The 16,416-nt window shown below is 56.7% G+C and overlaps 1 protein-coding gene across 1 annotated transcript; it reads left to right on the top strand.

Moving 5' to 3' along the window:
- The first annotated feature begins 798 nt into the window (after window positions 1-798).
- On the top strand, window positions 799-9,486 carry C10H11orf24 (chromosome 10 C11orf24 homolog). The gene is made up of 4 exons (XM_061203858.1): window positions 799-928; window positions 3,192-3,416; window positions 7,388-7,561; window positions 8,253-9,486. The coding sequence occupies exons 3-4, from the start codon at window positions 7,486-7,488 to the stop codon at window positions 9,332-9,334; spliced, it is 1,158 nt and encodes a 385-aa protein (XP_061059841.1). The 5' UTR covers window positions 799-928; window positions 3,192-3,416; window positions 7,388-7,485; the 3' UTR covers window positions 9,335-9,486.
- Window positions 9,487-16,416: the final 6,930 nt, after the last annotated feature.

Genomic DNA, 16,416 nt, shown 5'->3' with positions numbered 1-16,416 from the left:
GCGCCGGCTTCTCTCTAGTCGTGGCGCTCCGACTCTAGAGCCTGGCGGCTTAGTTGCCCTGCGGCATGTGGGATCTTAGTTGCCCCACCACGGACGAACCCGAGTTCCCCTGCATTGGAAGGCAGATTCTTAATCACTGGACCACCAGGGAAGTCCCCCGAAGCCTATACCTAATGAAGGTCAAGTCCCATTCGCTTTCCTCTATACTCCGTTTTGCCCCACTGTTATTCACATCTCACAATTAAGAAACATTCTGTGAGCCTCAGTTTCAGCATCTGTAAAACGGGTGCGAAGCGCGTCACAGTGCTATTGCAGAGTTAAATCACCCAACCAAGCCCAGGTCTTGGCACGAGTAAGCACTCAAAACACGCTGGCTGCCATCCCGACTATGACTTACTCCCAGCGCAGGCCCCCCCGCTCCCCGGCTGGATAAAGTCGGAGGGATGTGGGAGGGCATGTGGCAGGGTCACGCCGTCGGGGTAGGTCTGAGATCACCCAGCCCCGGTACCTCGGTCGCTACAGCGAGGTGTCCACAGACTGTGAGACGAGCACCAGGAACCACCACTTCCGGCAGAGACCTGCCCGAAATAGCCGCTTCCAGCCGCTCTCCAGACGTAGCTGGAGCCTCTCCGCGGTGGGCGGGGCCCTGGGTACAGCCACGCCCCTCGCTTCCGGCTCGGCTCCTGCAGCGCCTGGAGCCGCTGGGCGGCTCCCGGCTCCGGCCGACGCTGCCCCGCCCTCCCGGACCCGCCCTCCCGTGACGTCACCTCCGGGGCGGTCCGGGCGGGGCCAGAGCTGGGGCGGCTGCCCTGAGCAGTCGTGGCTAGCGGTCGCGCTGCCCCGGTGCCGGCCACGTCCGCACGCCGGACCGCGGGCGCTTCCCCGCCGCCCGAGGGCCTCCGGGCCGCCGCAGGCCTGCCACGCCCGGGTAAGGGGCCCTCGCTGCTGTCCGCGGAGCTGTTGTCAGGGCTGCCTGAGCCGGCTTGGGGCTGAGAGAGAGAGGTGGGGACAGGAGGAGGGGTGCATGGGGGCACGAGAGGCAGAGGAGGGGGACAAGAGAAAAGATGAATGGGGACACAGAATGCAAGCTGGAGGTGAGGAATAGGAGGAGAGGAAAGAAGGAAGGAATCAGTTGGGGGCCCAGACTCGGAAGGAGCATGGATGGGAGCCGAAGAGGCGGGAGACAGGAGGAGGGCTTAAGGGGATCCCAAACCAGAGAAGAGACCCTGGTCCCTCCAGTTTGGGAGTGGAGGAGAGGGAAGCTGGGACACTCCCGGATGGGTGGGGAGCTAAAGGGCCCTGCCCGGCCAAGGCTGGGCCCCAGTAAGTGTTACCCTCAAAGAAAGAGTTGGCCCTTTAGGCGACCCAGGCCTCCCCCAAGCCCGCTCTATCTGGGAGGGGGTTGTGAATTTACATTTACCTGCCCGCCTCCTCCAGGTGAGTCTGGGTGGCTAGTTAGTGTGCGCAATTAGCTGTTAGGCTAGTATGAGGAATCCACATCCACATGGTTTGCCATAAGACATAAATATCTACTTAGAAATCTGCCTTTAATAATGGGTTTTTTTTTTCTCCCTGGAGGAAGCATCTCTAAAATTTCAATACAGATGTTCTGCTTATACGCCAGACTTGCCTAATGGACAAAGGAATGTCAAATCTACCCAGACTGCTAGCAAAAACTAGACTCTTGATCAGCATTTAGCCTGATACCAAAAATTCCAAAAACCTGGAAGGAAGCAATGTAATTAAGACGCTCTCCAGTGCTCCGGGTTCCCATCTGCCACACAGACACTTCCTTTGGACCACAGGGCAATGTCTATATACACAAAACCACAAGCCTGTGTTCCTTGGATTCTGATACCAAAGTTCAGCCATGTGACGTGTCAGGGCAGGTGTCTGTGGTTTGCCCTGTATTTGTTTCCGCAATCCCTATTCCTTGGTATGTATAGTTTCTCCAGCTTGGAGTAGGGACTGGGACCACATTGCCGCTGATAAATAAGTTACTAGTGTGATGGAATGTGGCGGGTAACACTTGTGTTGGGCCCAGGAAAAAGGAATTAAGCAATTTGGAGAATTGTAATCCAGAAAAAGGAATTAAGCGATTTGGAGTCTGATTTCAGGTAACTTGCACGCAGCACCCTGTATATAACAAACGGTTTCATAAAAGTTAAAAGTCAAGCCAGGGTTGGGAACATAAGAAATTGGAGATGGGAGGTGTTGAGAGGTAGCACAAAGTCAAGGACCAGAGAAGGATCATGAAGTTGGCACCCAGAGCCACATTCTGAGGGTGCCTTTCTAATATAGGGTTGCCTGGCTCATGGGGTGCTGCCCCTTCCCTGCAGAACTTGTGAGGGGCTGACCCCTGGAAACGGGAACTCCCAGCACCAGCCTAACCTCCTGTCTTTCCACCTGCCCTGCTCTCCTACTCAACACTTAGTCCTTCTTGCTTATTCCCTTCCTGCACAGGGGTCTCTTTCTGAGACCTTGATCTGCCCAGTCGCCCTGCACCAGATAATGAGGATAACTGGCCAGACCCTCATTTAAAGCTCACTAAAGCCTTTGCAGGGGAGACTATGATTCTAAGTTTTGTTAATGCTTTGTCCATTGTGAGTCAACTTAGATTAGCACGGGTCCCCACGTGGGAATCTTGACATTTAGAATACGCTGTTGGAAAGTGGAGTCAGGACCATACCAGAGGGATGAAGTCACGGCACGAGGGCCTGTTCTTGACTCCACACAGCGGCCAATTCCTGTCTCTGTGGGAGTGACCACCGGCCCCACTGGCTGAGGGAAGAGGCAGTGATGGCATCCAACAGAGGTCTCCTGAGAGACCAGTGGGGTTTCCTGAGATAGCTTTAGAGAGACGCTCCATGCGCACGCTCCCCTCATGGATGTAACTGTGTGTGATTGCACACACGTGTACACACATGGCAGCGTGCACGCAGGTGTTGCCATGTGCACATGGAAACGAGTGCGTGTGTAGCTGTGTGCGCGTGTGACTGCATGCATACGCGTGTGTACCTGTGCACATATGCGTGTGTGTGATAGAGAGCAGGCCCGTGGTGGTCCTCAGGCATCACCACCTACGCATATCTGCCACTCTAGGAGGTGCTGAGTTTCTTTCATCTCCTCCTGAGTTTACACTAGGAAAATGCCTCCCTCCTCACTGGATTTTCCCCCGTGCTTTTCCCAAGGAGCGTTGATTCTTTTTCAAACCGTAGCTGCATCTGCTACCAGAGTGGAGCATCTGCCTGGATCCCACGTGTGCCACAAAGCGTGCCATGGCCTGGGAGCGCCCTTCAGAGCCGTCCTCGCCTCCTGCAGAGCCCAACCTCGCCCGACAAGTGCACAGTGTCAAGCCCTCAGCCCCCCGAGGAAGATGGCCCGGCCTGGGCACGCGCCCTGAGCAGCTGCCTCTCGTGAGTGTCCAAAGCCCTGCGGGCAGGGCCGCCTGCTCAGTGACAGGACAGTGAGCCCGGAAAGGGCCCTGAGGGGGCTTTGCAGGGACCGGGTGGGCAAAGGAAAGACAGCGAACCTCAGAGGGCCGAGCCGTCCAGTGAGCGGGAGGCCCGGTCTGTGGCATTTCGCCGGCAGAGCTTCTGCCTTCTTGGGTGGCCCTGGTGGGGGGTCCCCAGGCAGGTATGGGAACCGTGTGGTCCTCTGGGCCGTCTTCTGTTTCTGTGAGGTTCTCTCTGGGCCTCGTGTCGTGAGACCACGATACTGTGGGAGCCCCTCGCTGCACGGGCAGGGGTGCTGCATCTCACTGATGCGGGGTGCGGAGGGGGCGCCTCATAGCAGAAGGGGCCCTGGGAGGACACCGACTAGAGACTGTCCCTGGACCAAAAATGGGTCGGCCCGTGTCTGTTCCAGGGTGAGGAACTGGACGGAAAGGCGGAAACCCATTCGGGCCCTTGAATCATTTCCCCCTGCCTTAACTGGAGCATCAGCTCTGAAGTGCCAGAGGCGGGGGTGGCAAACTGTGGCCTGTGGGCCACGTCCTCCCGCTGCCTGTTTTTGTAAATAAAGTTTTATCGGGACCCAGCCACACCCATCACATACCTATGGTCCATGACTGCTTTTGCAGACTTGAGTAGCTAAGACAGACCGTATGGCCCACAAAAATCTAAAATAGCTGCTATCTAGCTCTCTATAGGAAAAAGCATCCTGACTCTGCTCTGGAGATTTGTAGTGAGGTGGCAGTGGAAGGCCTGGGGTGCATTCAGGAAGCCCCTGTCAGATCCAGGGCTCAGACGTGGGGAGCACGTTGGGCTCAGTGGTGGTGGCATTTTTAATGCATTCAGTGGACGTGACTGGCCAAAGACAGAGTCGTTTAAATACACTTATTTACGGAGAGCCCAGCTGCATTTACTTCAGCTAATGGTGGGGGGGCGGCAGTGGGAGCTCTTTGTGCCTGAAACCTCCCTGGTTCAGTCCTTCCCCCTCATGACATTGGTCTGTTTCTTCTCTCCCCACCCCACTCCCTCTTGTTTCAGTCAGAACAAAGAATGCCTTTTGCTCTGGAGAAAACAGATGCAAATCTGTGGTTTGTAGGGCTGGGGAACCTTTTTAAACCTGTAAGACACCAGGAGCTCTTAGGGACAGTTTTGGCGGGAGAGTGCGCCATGAAGCTAAACTAAAGTTAGTGACTCTCAGGAAGGGATTAGAAGCATGGCGGAGGGGGGTGCCCAGCCTTCCAGCGGAGTTTGTGCTGAAGGGGTTTTTCCAGTCTTGGGGCCACTTTGCAAGACTCCCCGCTGCTCACAGGAGAAAGCAAGCCACCTCTAGATGCCCCTTTGTGCCGCACGGGGACTGCTTTCGCGTGGCTGCCAGCAGGGCTGGAAGTGCTCCTCGAGGGGGCCGGGCTGGGCCAGGAGCTGCAGGTATTTCACGTGTCCGGCGAGGGTGGGCGCACAGGGGAGAGGCCGGGGGTCAGACTTTGAAGGCGGCCTCGCCATGTTAAGGAGCTTAGGAGTTATCCTGGGAGAGCAGGGGGTTTAAGCATTGGAGGCAGGGTCAGCTTTGTGGGTTGCAAAGGCCTTTCTGGCAGCTGTGGCATGGCAGATGGAGCAGGCCCAGGATGGGGACGCTCGAAGGTGACCCTTGGGGCTGCTGGGAAGCCAGTGAGCCTGCCCTGCTCAGCGGGAGGGCAGCCGGGCCGCAGGGCCGTGGAGAGCAGCACTTAGCATCCGTGCCAGGGCGAGGAGTCCATCAGGACGTTTCGTTCAGAGTGACCTGAAGGCTCCCTTCCAAGACGTTCTGTGGAACTCAAGAGCTTCGCCACGAGGGCCAGGGGAAAGGCCGAGGGCCTGGGGCATCTTCAGGCAGCACTGATTGTGGAGGCACCCCCAGGAGTCGCCTGCCCTCAGACTCCCAGCAGTCTGTGCTCTGCTTGCCCTGTGCCCACGTCGAGTTTGAGTCTCGGGACTAGCCCTCGTCGCACGTGACTGGGCTGTTGTCCAAGGGGACCTGGGCCTCGCAGGCGGCCACGTGGGACTCCGGCAGTTGGGCGGGGCTGAGAACAGGATTAGGGCGCACCCAGGACCGGCAGGGCATGAAGTGAGGGGGCACTTGAGGCCACCTGCCCCCTCGGTTCCCCTGTGGTGAGGGACCTGAGCCTGCCAGCACGTGGGGGAGACCTGGGGTGCGCGTGGGGAGACCCCCGCTGTGCGCTCGGGAGGCCAGTCCTGGCTACACGCAGTCCTCATCCTGGTGAGGCTCAGCTGCGGTGGCGTCTCTGTAAGTTTCTGCAGTTGCACCATAACCCTCGGAGACCAGGGCTTCTGCGACCAGGTCCACTCAGCCCACCCTCTGTCCCCTGCTGTGGAACCCCCTTAGTGAGTCTCTCAGCCTCCTCAGGCCTTGCCCCCTATCGCCTGCATCGCCACCCCAGCTGCCCCTTGCCGGAACACCTCGCTTGTCACACCCCTGCCTCGGGCCTGCACGGGCTCGCCTCCCCCCATACCAAAATCCAGACTGCCCCGTGGTGGCCTCTCTCTCTCTCGTTTAAGCCCAGGTCTCACTGCACTGTCCCCAGGCCTCTGGCCCTGCTGTCGTCACCTGCTGCTCCTCCCATTGCCCCCCCACCCCTTTCCCACCAGGTGGATCCCAACCGTCTTTCAGAACGTGGCCCAGGTGTTACTAGCCAGGTAACCTTCCCTGGCCCCCGCCCCCACCCCCCACCAGCTGAATTCCGTGCTTCCTAGGGCCCTGCAGCACCCTGTCCTCTCCCACCCACCTCTGGGGCCTCTGCACAGAGGACCAGCCTCCACCTTACCCTTCGCAGCCTCCCAGGTGCCATCTCCTCCCTGTTTCCCGACACTTAGTCCCTCTACGCTGGCACCAGCCTGCACTGACCTCTTTTCTGTGTCTCCCATTGGAGGCAGGCTCCCTGGAGGAGGGAGCTGTGTGGCTTTCATCTTTCTTTGCTGAGTGCACTGTCTGGCACATGAGCAGGCACTCGGGGAGTACTGGACGAAGGGATGGGTGATGGGCGGTGGATGGGTGAATGGATGGATGGGTGGGTGATGGGTGGATGGATGGATGGGTGGGTGATGGGTGGATGGACAAATGGATGGGTGATGGGCAGTGAATGGGTGATGGGTGGATGGATGGATGGGTGGGTGATGGGTGGATGGATGAATGGATGAGTGATGGGTGGATGGGTGATGGGCAGTGGATGGGTCATGGATGGATGGGTGATGGGCGGTGGATGGGTGATGGGTGTTGGATGGGTGGATGGATGGATGGGTGGGTGATGGGTGGATGGATGGGTGGGTGATGGGTGGTGGATGGGTGATGGGTAATGGATGGATGGATGGATGGATGAATGAATGGATGGGTGATGGGTGATGGATGGGTGCATGGATGGATGGGTGGGTGATGGGTGGATGAATGAATGGATGGGTGATGGGTGATGGATGGGTGCATGGATGGATGGGTGGGTGATGGGTGGATGGGTAATGGGTGATGACTGGCTGGCTAAGTGGACTCTCTCCATGTGGTCAGCTGTCACGGGTGCAGAGAAGTGCTCTGGGCCTGCTTTGGGTCCTGCAGGCCACAAGAGAAGTTGAGGAAGAAGACTTGGATGATCTTGATGATTGGAAGTCTTGGCCCCACTCTTGCTGCTCTTTCATACTCTGAACTCTGAGTGGGATAGTAAGACACATAGTGAGATTGGGTTAAGAAGTGCTATAAACCCGTCAGAGCAGGCACTGGGCAGATCCCTGAACACATGGCTGAGACATGTTATGCTCTTCCTGAATGCCAGGCCCCAGGGGAAGCATTTGGCTGGGTTTGCACCCTGGGACCTGTCGGAGCCCTCCACAGCGGGTGCATTGCCAGGCCTGTGCCCCGTGCGTTACTGACCAAATGCCTTCCTTCTTGACCTTAGATTCCTCAGCCAAGCAGCAGGGAACTGTTAACAGCCTGAGGAACGGCAGGCTGGGAGCCTCGGGCACCGCCCAGCCTTGCTCCCAGCTCACCTGCAAGATGTGGACAGCCCTCGTGCTCATTTGGGTTTCCTCCTGGTCCTTATCTGAAAGCTACCTGACAATCCAGCATCCACGTAAGTGAGAAAGCCGTGTAACTGCTGGACGGGCCTGCAGGGGCCCCGGAGCTCCCAGGTGCTGCGCTGCGAAGGCTCGTTGGGCCAACGTGGGACCCGGCCTCTGAGCCTTGAGAGGGTTACTTACTTGGCCTTGCAAAATTTCATTCCTTCCATAAACCTAGTCTTTATTGGGGAGTTTGTCAATCCATACATCACATATTTAGTTGCGCTTCTCCTCTGTACCAAGCACTATTCATCTCCAGGAATCCTGCTTTGAATCCTATCATAAAGCCAAGAATTCTTGCATGGTGTGAATATCTGGGCAACGGTTTATCTGCTGTGTAAACCTGGGTGTGTGTTGGATAGGTTTTTTTAATGGCGAATCACACCTGTAATGCGAGATTATGATATTTTGGGAATTGGATCAAAAAATGAAGCTCTAAAGCCTTCCATGGGCTTGGGGTTCAGAGAGCGCAAAGGAGATTTTAACTCAAAGTGCCGAGCGCCTCTGTGATGGGCTGCGGGCCAGATGTGTGCAGGGAGGAGATGAGAGGGAAACGTGTTTGCCGGGGTAAGAAGCAAGGCACCGCACAGCCGCCCCGGCCAGCCCCACGGGCCGGAAATTAAGACAGGCTCTGAATAATCCAGCTGCACAGGGTTGAAGGTGATCATATCTTTTCCTCCCTTTTCTGACTCTAACGGTACTCAGTCCTCAACAAGACGCTGGAGAATTCAGAACAAAACTCATCCGTGGAAGCCATTACAAGAGTCTTGAATGAAACGTCTGAAAGAATGACCTCGGTGACACCTTCTCCCGTCACGTTGACCAGAGGGACTTGGGGAGGCGACCCCACCTCTCCTGCGGTCACAGCAGGGACGACGCACAGGACAGAGGCAGGCGCGTCAGCGACGGCAGAAGGGACCCCTAACGGAGCCACCTCCAGGGTGCCCACGCCGCCCGTCCCGGCGTCTGCCTGGCGGACCCCGTCCTCACCCCACACGTGGGCCCCTGGCAGCGGCACACTGTCTGGGCCAGCGACGCGCACGACACCCACGCCGGCCACGGGTGCTCCCACAGCTGCTGCGGCCCTGGCGAATGTAAGCGGCCCCTTGGGCTCGCACGGTCATCCCGGGCACACCCCCGGCCACGCCACAGCCAGCCCCGCGGTGCCCCTGAGTCCCCAGGCACTTAACGCGTCCACACGGGGCCCCACGGTCCAGGCGCCGACGCCCCGGACTGCGGCTGCCGCAGCAAGTAGGCCTGCGCCCACCCTCGTCAGCACAACCCCAGAACCCGGCTCCCCCTCCTCGGCTTCCGCGTCCGTGACAGTGGGGACCACGACCAAGGCCCCCCAGCCGGCTGCCAGCACAGCGCCAGCGCCTGCCCCTCACGCCAGCCCGGCCCCCCCGACACGGCCCAGCCCCGTCACATCCACGCTGGGGGCTGCGGGGCCGGGCACCACTCAGACGCCGGAGCAGGGCGAGCCTGAAGCCGCGCCCGGTACTGCTTCCGCGGGGCCGACCCCTGGGAGCTCAGGGGACTCCAAGGTGCCAGCCACAGACGCGTGCCAGCTCAGCAGCCAAGGCCGGTACCTGGTGGTCTCCAGCGAGCCCCTGGCCCAGTCGCCAGTGAACAGAAGTTTCCTCCTGGCGGTGCTCTTGCTGGGGGTCGCCCTCTTCATCACAGTCCTGGTTCTGTTTGCCCTGCAGGCCTACGAGAGCTACAGGAAGAAGGGCTACACGCAGGTGGATTATCTCATCAACGGCATGTACGCCGACACGGAGATGTGAGGGGAGGGCGCGCGGCCGGGCCTGGGGCTGGGCCCTTCCCCTCCTTCCATGTTGCCTCTGAGGCCAAATCAAGTGCTTCCAGATTCTTTTGGTGCAATTTAGGAGACATGCCAGTTGCTTAAACACATTTAATCGCTGTCTGATTAATTCCACGATCACTAAAGAGTTGCTGCTTTTTTCATATTTATTTTTGTAATGATCACGAGCAGGCAGTGATTCTGCCTTGGGGTGGGGTGGGCGGCCCCGGGGTGGGTCCCAACCTGAATTAAAGCAATGACCCTTTCCGCTCAGACCCTGTCTCCCCGTTTGTGTGGGCTGCGTCCTGCCCCCCCATGGCGGCCGGGGAGCCTTTTCGAGATGCACGTGACGGGGTGTGTTCTTGTAAACGTTGAAAGTAACGCGAGGCCCTGGCCATCTGCTGTGTCTGTGCCGCTCTCCTGGGCTTCGCTCTTAGGCCCAAACCTGCCCCAACCTGGGCGGGAGGAACCCCGGCCTTTGAGGGTCTCTGGCACCACATGGCGATGGAGCCCCTTCCTCTAATCCTCCTTTTTCAAGACTGAGGTGGTGGACGCATGGAGCCTGGTTTGGGCACGAGAGCCGAATGCAGCATGTAAACTACACCTGAGCTACACAACATGGCCAGGTCGGCGGGACCTGCCCAGACCAGGCTCTCGGTGACCCTGCACGGCTCATGGTGTGCCCTGGCCGAGTGGAAACCCAAGAAGCTGGTGCCGTGGGACAGTCATTACTAGCACCTCGCTCCAGGTCACCCCGGAACCCAGGGGAGCGCCAGGCCCGAGCGAGCCCAGGGCCCTCTCCTCAGCAGCACGATTGCCCCGGGGCCAGGCCTCGTGTCCCCAACAGCCCTCAGAGCCCACACTGTGCTTGTCCTGTGTCACACGCTGTCCTTGTGCTTCATGCACGAAACTCATTCAGCCCTCAGCCCCACCCCAGGAGATCAGGGCTCTGATCCCCATTTTAAAGGCGGGGCCACTGAGGCACAGAGGAGACCTGACTCACCCACTGAGGGCCAGAGTCAGGGTTAAACCAGTTCCAGAGTCCAGCTCTTTCCTTAACGATTTTGTTTTACAGCCGCCGCAGCTGCACTTGGCTTTCTAGCTTCTCTGCTTACCGGCCCGAGGGAGCAAGAGAGCTGGCGGGCAGCACGTGGGGCTGCGTTCCGAGGCCAGGTCTGCAGCCGCCAGCTGTGTGACCCGGAGTGGAGTGTTGTGGACTCAGCTGCTTCACCTGGGCACTGGGGAGACAGTCTGTCTGTCATGGCCCCCAGGGGCATGCTGCCTGGAGCGATTCCAGGTGGGGCGTTGACTCTTGCTTTCTCAACTACTCTGAACCCTGAGGAGGAGACCATTCTACCTGGAGACTCCAGTCTCCCCATCACAGAGTCTCCTGAGCCAGGCCTGCGTGTCCACTTCCTCTTATTTAAATTCTGCCTCCTCCAAAAAGGATTTCAAATGGCGCATAATAAAAGACAACGATAGTGAACTCGCAAACCATTTGAAATAACTTAAGAGCCAAGGGTGGAGAAATATACAGAGTAGGGAGGAGGGATGGGAATGGTCCTCACCCGTTTTCTGGCTCCATCCCGGGTTTCCCCAGCCCATCTTTTCTCACTGGTTGGTCCAGAGGGCCCAGCAGATCCCTTTCCCTCCCCAACAGCTATGCTGTGTGTCCTGACAGCGAGGCTCCAACCAGCCTATGCACCTGTGTTTCTCCCTGCCGTAGCGGACCCATCGTACACCTGGGCCCATCTGCTGTGTGATCACAGGTGCTGGCGCTGACTGTGGCTGAGAAAGTGTCAACCTCACTGATCTGAGCTCCAGGCCAGCCTGCAGCTCTGTCCTTGAGTCTGAGAGGCCACCTGCTGCCCGGATCAGGCAGCTCTGCACAGTGTGGAGAATCAGGGGGATTTAGGGGGCGCCCTTTCCTCTGCCGGCATCACCCCAGCCGCCTGTCAAGGGCAGGCTCCACACCCTGGCTGGTGGGGACTCACTCGACAGAGACAGAGCCTTAGACCCACGTGAGCCATGGAACACTGGGTGCCTTGTTCCTCTCCAGGGGTGTAGGACAAGGGGCAACCCACAGGGCTGGCTTTCATCCTCAGCTTGTGACCAGGGGCCTCTGCCTGGCACTCCTACCTCCAAGGAATGGGGGCGTGGAGTGTCACAGGGCCTGCCTGTCCCTCTACCCCAGCCAGGACTCCAAGTCCTTTCCTCCCAAGAATCGGTTGTGCTCTCCACCCCTCCCTCCTTAGGGGTCCTATTCCCAACCATCCACAGTCATTTTGGCTCCCATGGTGGGCCACAAATTCATAACACGCAAGGCCAAGCTCAGCATCAGCCCTCAGGGTTCTTCCTAAAACCAATGGCATCACTGCTTACCTGAGCTGGAGACCTGGGCTTCATCCTTGAGTCCGACTGACCATCCTAAATATTCCTGTGCGTGGGCCTCTCCCCGGCCAGAGTCCTTCCTGCTGTCCTGCCTGGGGCCCCTCCACCACCTGCCAGCTCCAACCCAGCTGTCTTCCACCCTGCGGCCAGGGCCCCCTCAAAATACAAACTTGACCACACCTTTCCCTGCCAACAGCCCTTCCCGAGATAAAGACCAAGCTGCCACGCCAGGCGTTCCAGGCAAACCTTCCAGTCTGTTCTGGCTGAGCGGAGCCTGAGGGAAGGAGCCAACCTCAAGAAAACTCATAGGAGATGGAGAGCACGGAGGGCCCCTCCATGCAGGCCTGTCCAGATCTAGAGGGGCTCGACTTTCCTGGCGGTCCAGTGGTTAAGACTCCGTGCTTCCAAGGCGGGGGGCCCGGGTTCGATCCTGGTTGGGGAACTGAGATCCCACATGCCACGCAGTGCGGCCAAAAAATAAAAAATAAAATAAACCAATCTAGGGGAGCTGCACGTCTGAGCCCCAGGCCATCCCCTGCCTTGGAAGCCACCAGCCTGCAGGGGCCAGGGGGGAAAGTCCCATTCAGACTCAGCTCATCAGGCCCATTCCACACTGGCTGTTTGCCAACCAGCTGGGGATTCAGACATGAAGCTGTCCCCCAGCCCCTCCGCAGCTCGCCATGTGGCGTGCGAGAGTGAGAAGCAATGAGGAAGGAAAGAGGAGGCACACGGGGGCACCTGACCCACCTGGGATGCTGGGGGGTGGGGTGGCCCCTGGCAGGGGGGCCTCAGAGCCTCTTTCCCCTGGCTCTTTGCTCCAGCGACAGAGGCTGTGGCTGGTTCAGTGCGCAGAGCAACACCGGCACGTGGGAAGAGCAGCGTCCCTGTTCAACGGATGAGAGACCGAGGGGAAGGTGCCAGAAGGTCAAGGTCAAGTGAGCCAGATTCGGGGTTTGGTTCCAGTAGAGGCTTTCTTCCCTTCACAGTGAGGAAACCGAGGCACGGGAAAGCCAAGTCACTTGCCCAAGGTCACCCTCCCAGCACGTGGCAGGACGGGATTCACTCTTGGTCGGTCCGTCTGTCTACAGCCAGTATTGGCTACCTCGCAGCGGCTGTTTCCTCTTGGGGCAGCCCCGCGTCCTCAGGCCAGCGAAGTCCACGGGCTCCCCCTGGCGGCCGAGGCTCCCTCCTTCACCCTGGGTGCTGGCCCTGGCTGGAGACACCGGGTCCCCCTCCAGCCCGCTGCACCCACCCCACCCACGCCCCAACTTTGCCCGGGGTGGGGGGACTCCCTCCAGCCCGCCTCTCCTGGCACCGGGACGCCTTCCTGGTCCCCCCACCCTGGAAGAACTCGCCCACTCACTGCTCCTAGACCGGGTCTCTTCTACGGTGGCATGGAATGTTCTCGGTGGAATTATGTCATTTGTGCCTGTAACTATCTCCCCACCGGAGGAAGCCAGGAGTCCAGGGAGCGCGCAGCCCCAGAACCCCACCAGCTGGGTTGCTTGGGGCAAGCACATTCACACTCGGACACGACTTTTATTCCTACAACTCTGCTTTAAAAGAAGGGGACCAAGGTTTATCCAGCACGGGGACTGATGATAGCTAATATTTTTTGAGCACTTGCTATGTCTTGGCTTGATTGCCTTATAGCTCTCATCTCATTTAATGATCTCAGACCCCGGCCTTCCTGCTCCCCCATCCCACCCATAGCTCATCCCACACACAGAAGCCAGATCACCATGCTCTCCTGCCTAGATCCCTCCACTGGCTTCTCACTGCGATTCGGAAAAAAATCCAAACAGGGCAACTGAGAACACATGTGGCCAGTGGGAGGCATTCATGCAAAGTCAGGGAAATGGGGGTTCCAGGTAGAGAGACCGTGAACACAGAGCCCCAGGACGGGGAACAGAGGGGCGAGGGGGAGAGGGGAGGGGACAGGTTGGAGTCAAGGCCAGGGTGAGGAGGTAGGGGCCCCGGGGGGTTTGGGCAAAGGGATAACATCATCTGATTTGGGGGTTAAATATTACTGTGCTGGGAATTCCCTGGCGGTCCAGGGGTTAGGACACAGGGCTTTCACTGCCAGCCTGGGTTCATTCCCTGGTAGGGGAACTACGTGGCCAAAAAAAAAATTTACTTTGTCGAGTGGAGTATTTACAGACGAGGTGATGTACTGTCTTGGGTGCAGCAGGGGAGCGTGGTGGGTGTGTGGAGGGAAGACACATCATCGTGTTGCTGAATACAGAAGATGCATGTAAGTTCATCGCCGGTCATCCTACCCCCTCTGTGTTTATGTATGTCCGACAGTTTCCATAATAAAATGTTAGAAAAAGGGAAAGGAGGACAGTAGAGTTATTTAACTCTCTTAAGTGAAAGATCGCTCTGGTTGCAACCTGTGGAGGGAGTGGTAGACTGGGGGCAGCGTGTATGGGAGGCTGGGAAGCTGCTCCACTGCCCGGGGGAGTGATGACACGGCCTGGACCAGGGTGTGCTCACAGATGGAGAGAAGCCCGTGAACTTGGGGACAGGTTTTGGAAGCTGAGTCAGCAGGACTGCCACTGTTTCTTTACACACATCCCACACGCACAAAGCAGAAGCCGGGATGACCCCTGTGATTTTGGCTTGATGACCTGGGATGCTGGTGATGTCATTTCCTGGGAGGTGGGGAGCAGTGAACCATGGCTCTTTACACATTAATTCATTTCATCCTGACTACGACCCTGTGAGATAACACTCTCCTGATCATTCCCCACCCCCCCATCACAGAGGGTACGCTGAGGCCTGGCGGATTAGTGATCCTGCCCCACTTCACACAGCCGGCAGGGGGCAGATCCCGATTCACACCCAGGGATGCCACCCCGGTTTCCACACTCTTACACGAGGCTCGCCTGCCTCCTGATGGGGGTGTGTGGGAGGACTTGGGGGTAAGAATGGGCAGGAAATCAAGAGTTCTTCTATGGATGTCCTGAGGCTGAGATGTCTGTTAGGTGTCAGGAGGACATAGGATATGAATCTGAAGTTCAGGAAGGTCCCCAAGGAGAGAAAAATCAGGAGCCATCAGCGCAGAGACGACCAGGGGCAGAAGGGGAGGAGGAGATGGAGGAGACCAACCTGGCCCCACGGAGGAGGAGAGAGAAAGCGCAGCTTCTTCCGCCAAGAGAGTCCGAGAAAAGAGACTGTTTCGAGAAGGAGTGGACAACCCTGTCAGCCAGGCAAGAAAGGGACAAAGGAGTGGTGGCCACTTGTCCCAGGACGTCCCAGGTAGCCTCATGAGGGCGGCTTCAGCCGAGTCCAGTGGAGGAGGGTGGAGGAAGGCAGGCAGGTGAGCAAGTGGGCAGTGACCATGGCAACCATCACGAGAGGTTGGGGACTGGTGTAGGGCCAGGCAATTGGTGGAGGTGGAGGGGGGACCAGGAAGGATTCTTTTTTTTTTTTTAATTCCATGATTTTTTTTTAATGTTTATTTATTTATTTTCTTATTAGTCATCCATTTTATAAACATCAGTGTATACATGTCAATGCCAATCTCCCAATTCATCACACCACCACCCCCGACCCCCCGCCGCTTTCCCCCCTTGGTGTCCATACGTTTGTTCTGTACATCTGTGTCTCAATTTCTGCTCTGCAAACCGGTTCATCTGTACCATTTTCTAGGTTCCACATATATGCGTTAATATACGATATTTGTTTTTCTCTTTCTGACTTACTTCACTCTGTATGACAGTCTCTAGATGCATCCATGTCTCTACAAATGACCCAATTTCGTTCCTTTTTATGGCTGAGTAATATTCCATTGTATATATGTACCACATCTTCTTTATCCATTCGTCTGTTGATGGGCATTTAGGTTGCTTCCATAACTTGGCTATTGTAAATAGTGCTGCAATGAACATTGTGTCTTTTTGAATTATGGTTTTCTCTGGGTATATGCCCAGTAGTGGGATTGCTGGGTCATATGGTAATACTGTTTTTAGTTCCTTAAGGAACCTCCATACTGTTCTCCATAGTGGCTGTATCAATTTACATTCCCACCAACAGTGCAAAAGGGTTCCCTTTTCTCCACACCCTCTCCAGCATTTGTTGTTTGTAGATTTTCTGATGATGCCCATTCTAACCGGTGTGAGGTGATACCTCAGTGTAGTTTTGATTTGCATTTCTCTAATAATTAGTGATGTTGAGCAGCTTTTCATGTGCTACTCGGACATCTGTATGTCTTCTATGGAAAAATGTCTATTTAGGTTCTGCCCATTTTTGGATTGGGTTGTTTGTTTTTTTAATGTTGAGCTGCATGAGCTGTTTATATATTTTGGAGATTAATCCTTTGTCCATTGATTTGTTTGCAAATATTTTCTCCCATTCTGAGGGTTGTCTTTTTGTCTTGTTTATGGTTTCCTTTGCTGTGCAAAAGCTTTTAAGTTTCATTAGGTCCCATTTGTTTATTTTTGTTTTTATTTCCATTACTCTAGGAGGTGGGTCAAAAAAGATCTTGCTGTGATTTATGTCAAAGAGTGTTCTTCCTATGTTTTCCTCTAAGAGTTTTATAGTGCCCGGTCTTACATTTAGGTCTCTAATCCATTTTGAGTTTATTTTTGTGTATGGTGTCAGGGAGTGTTCTAATTTCATTCTTTTACATGTAGCTGTCCAGTTTTCCCAGCACCACTTATTGAAGAGACT

Source organism: Eubalaena glacialis, chromosome 10, assembly GCF_028564815.1.
Source record: "Eubalaena glacialis isolate mEubGla1 chromosome 10, mEubGla1.1.hap2.+ XY, whole genome shotgun sequence".
NCBI lineage: Eukaryota > Metazoa > Chordata > Mammalia > Artiodactyla > Balaenidae > Eubalaena > Eubalaena glacialis.
This window is presented reverse-complemented; position numbering and strand designations above follow the sequence as displayed.

Bases quoted from the DNA above. Each gene is read 5' to 3' on its own strand.
- C10H11orf24 (XM_061203858.1), top strand. From the start codon at position 7,486: ATGTGGACAGCCCTCGTGCTCATTTGGGTTTCCTCCTGGTCCTTATCT. The intron at 7,562-8,252 runs GTAAGTGAGAAA...AACGGTACTCAG, and splicing joins CCTGACAATCCAGCATCCAC to TCCTCAACAAGACGCTGGAG.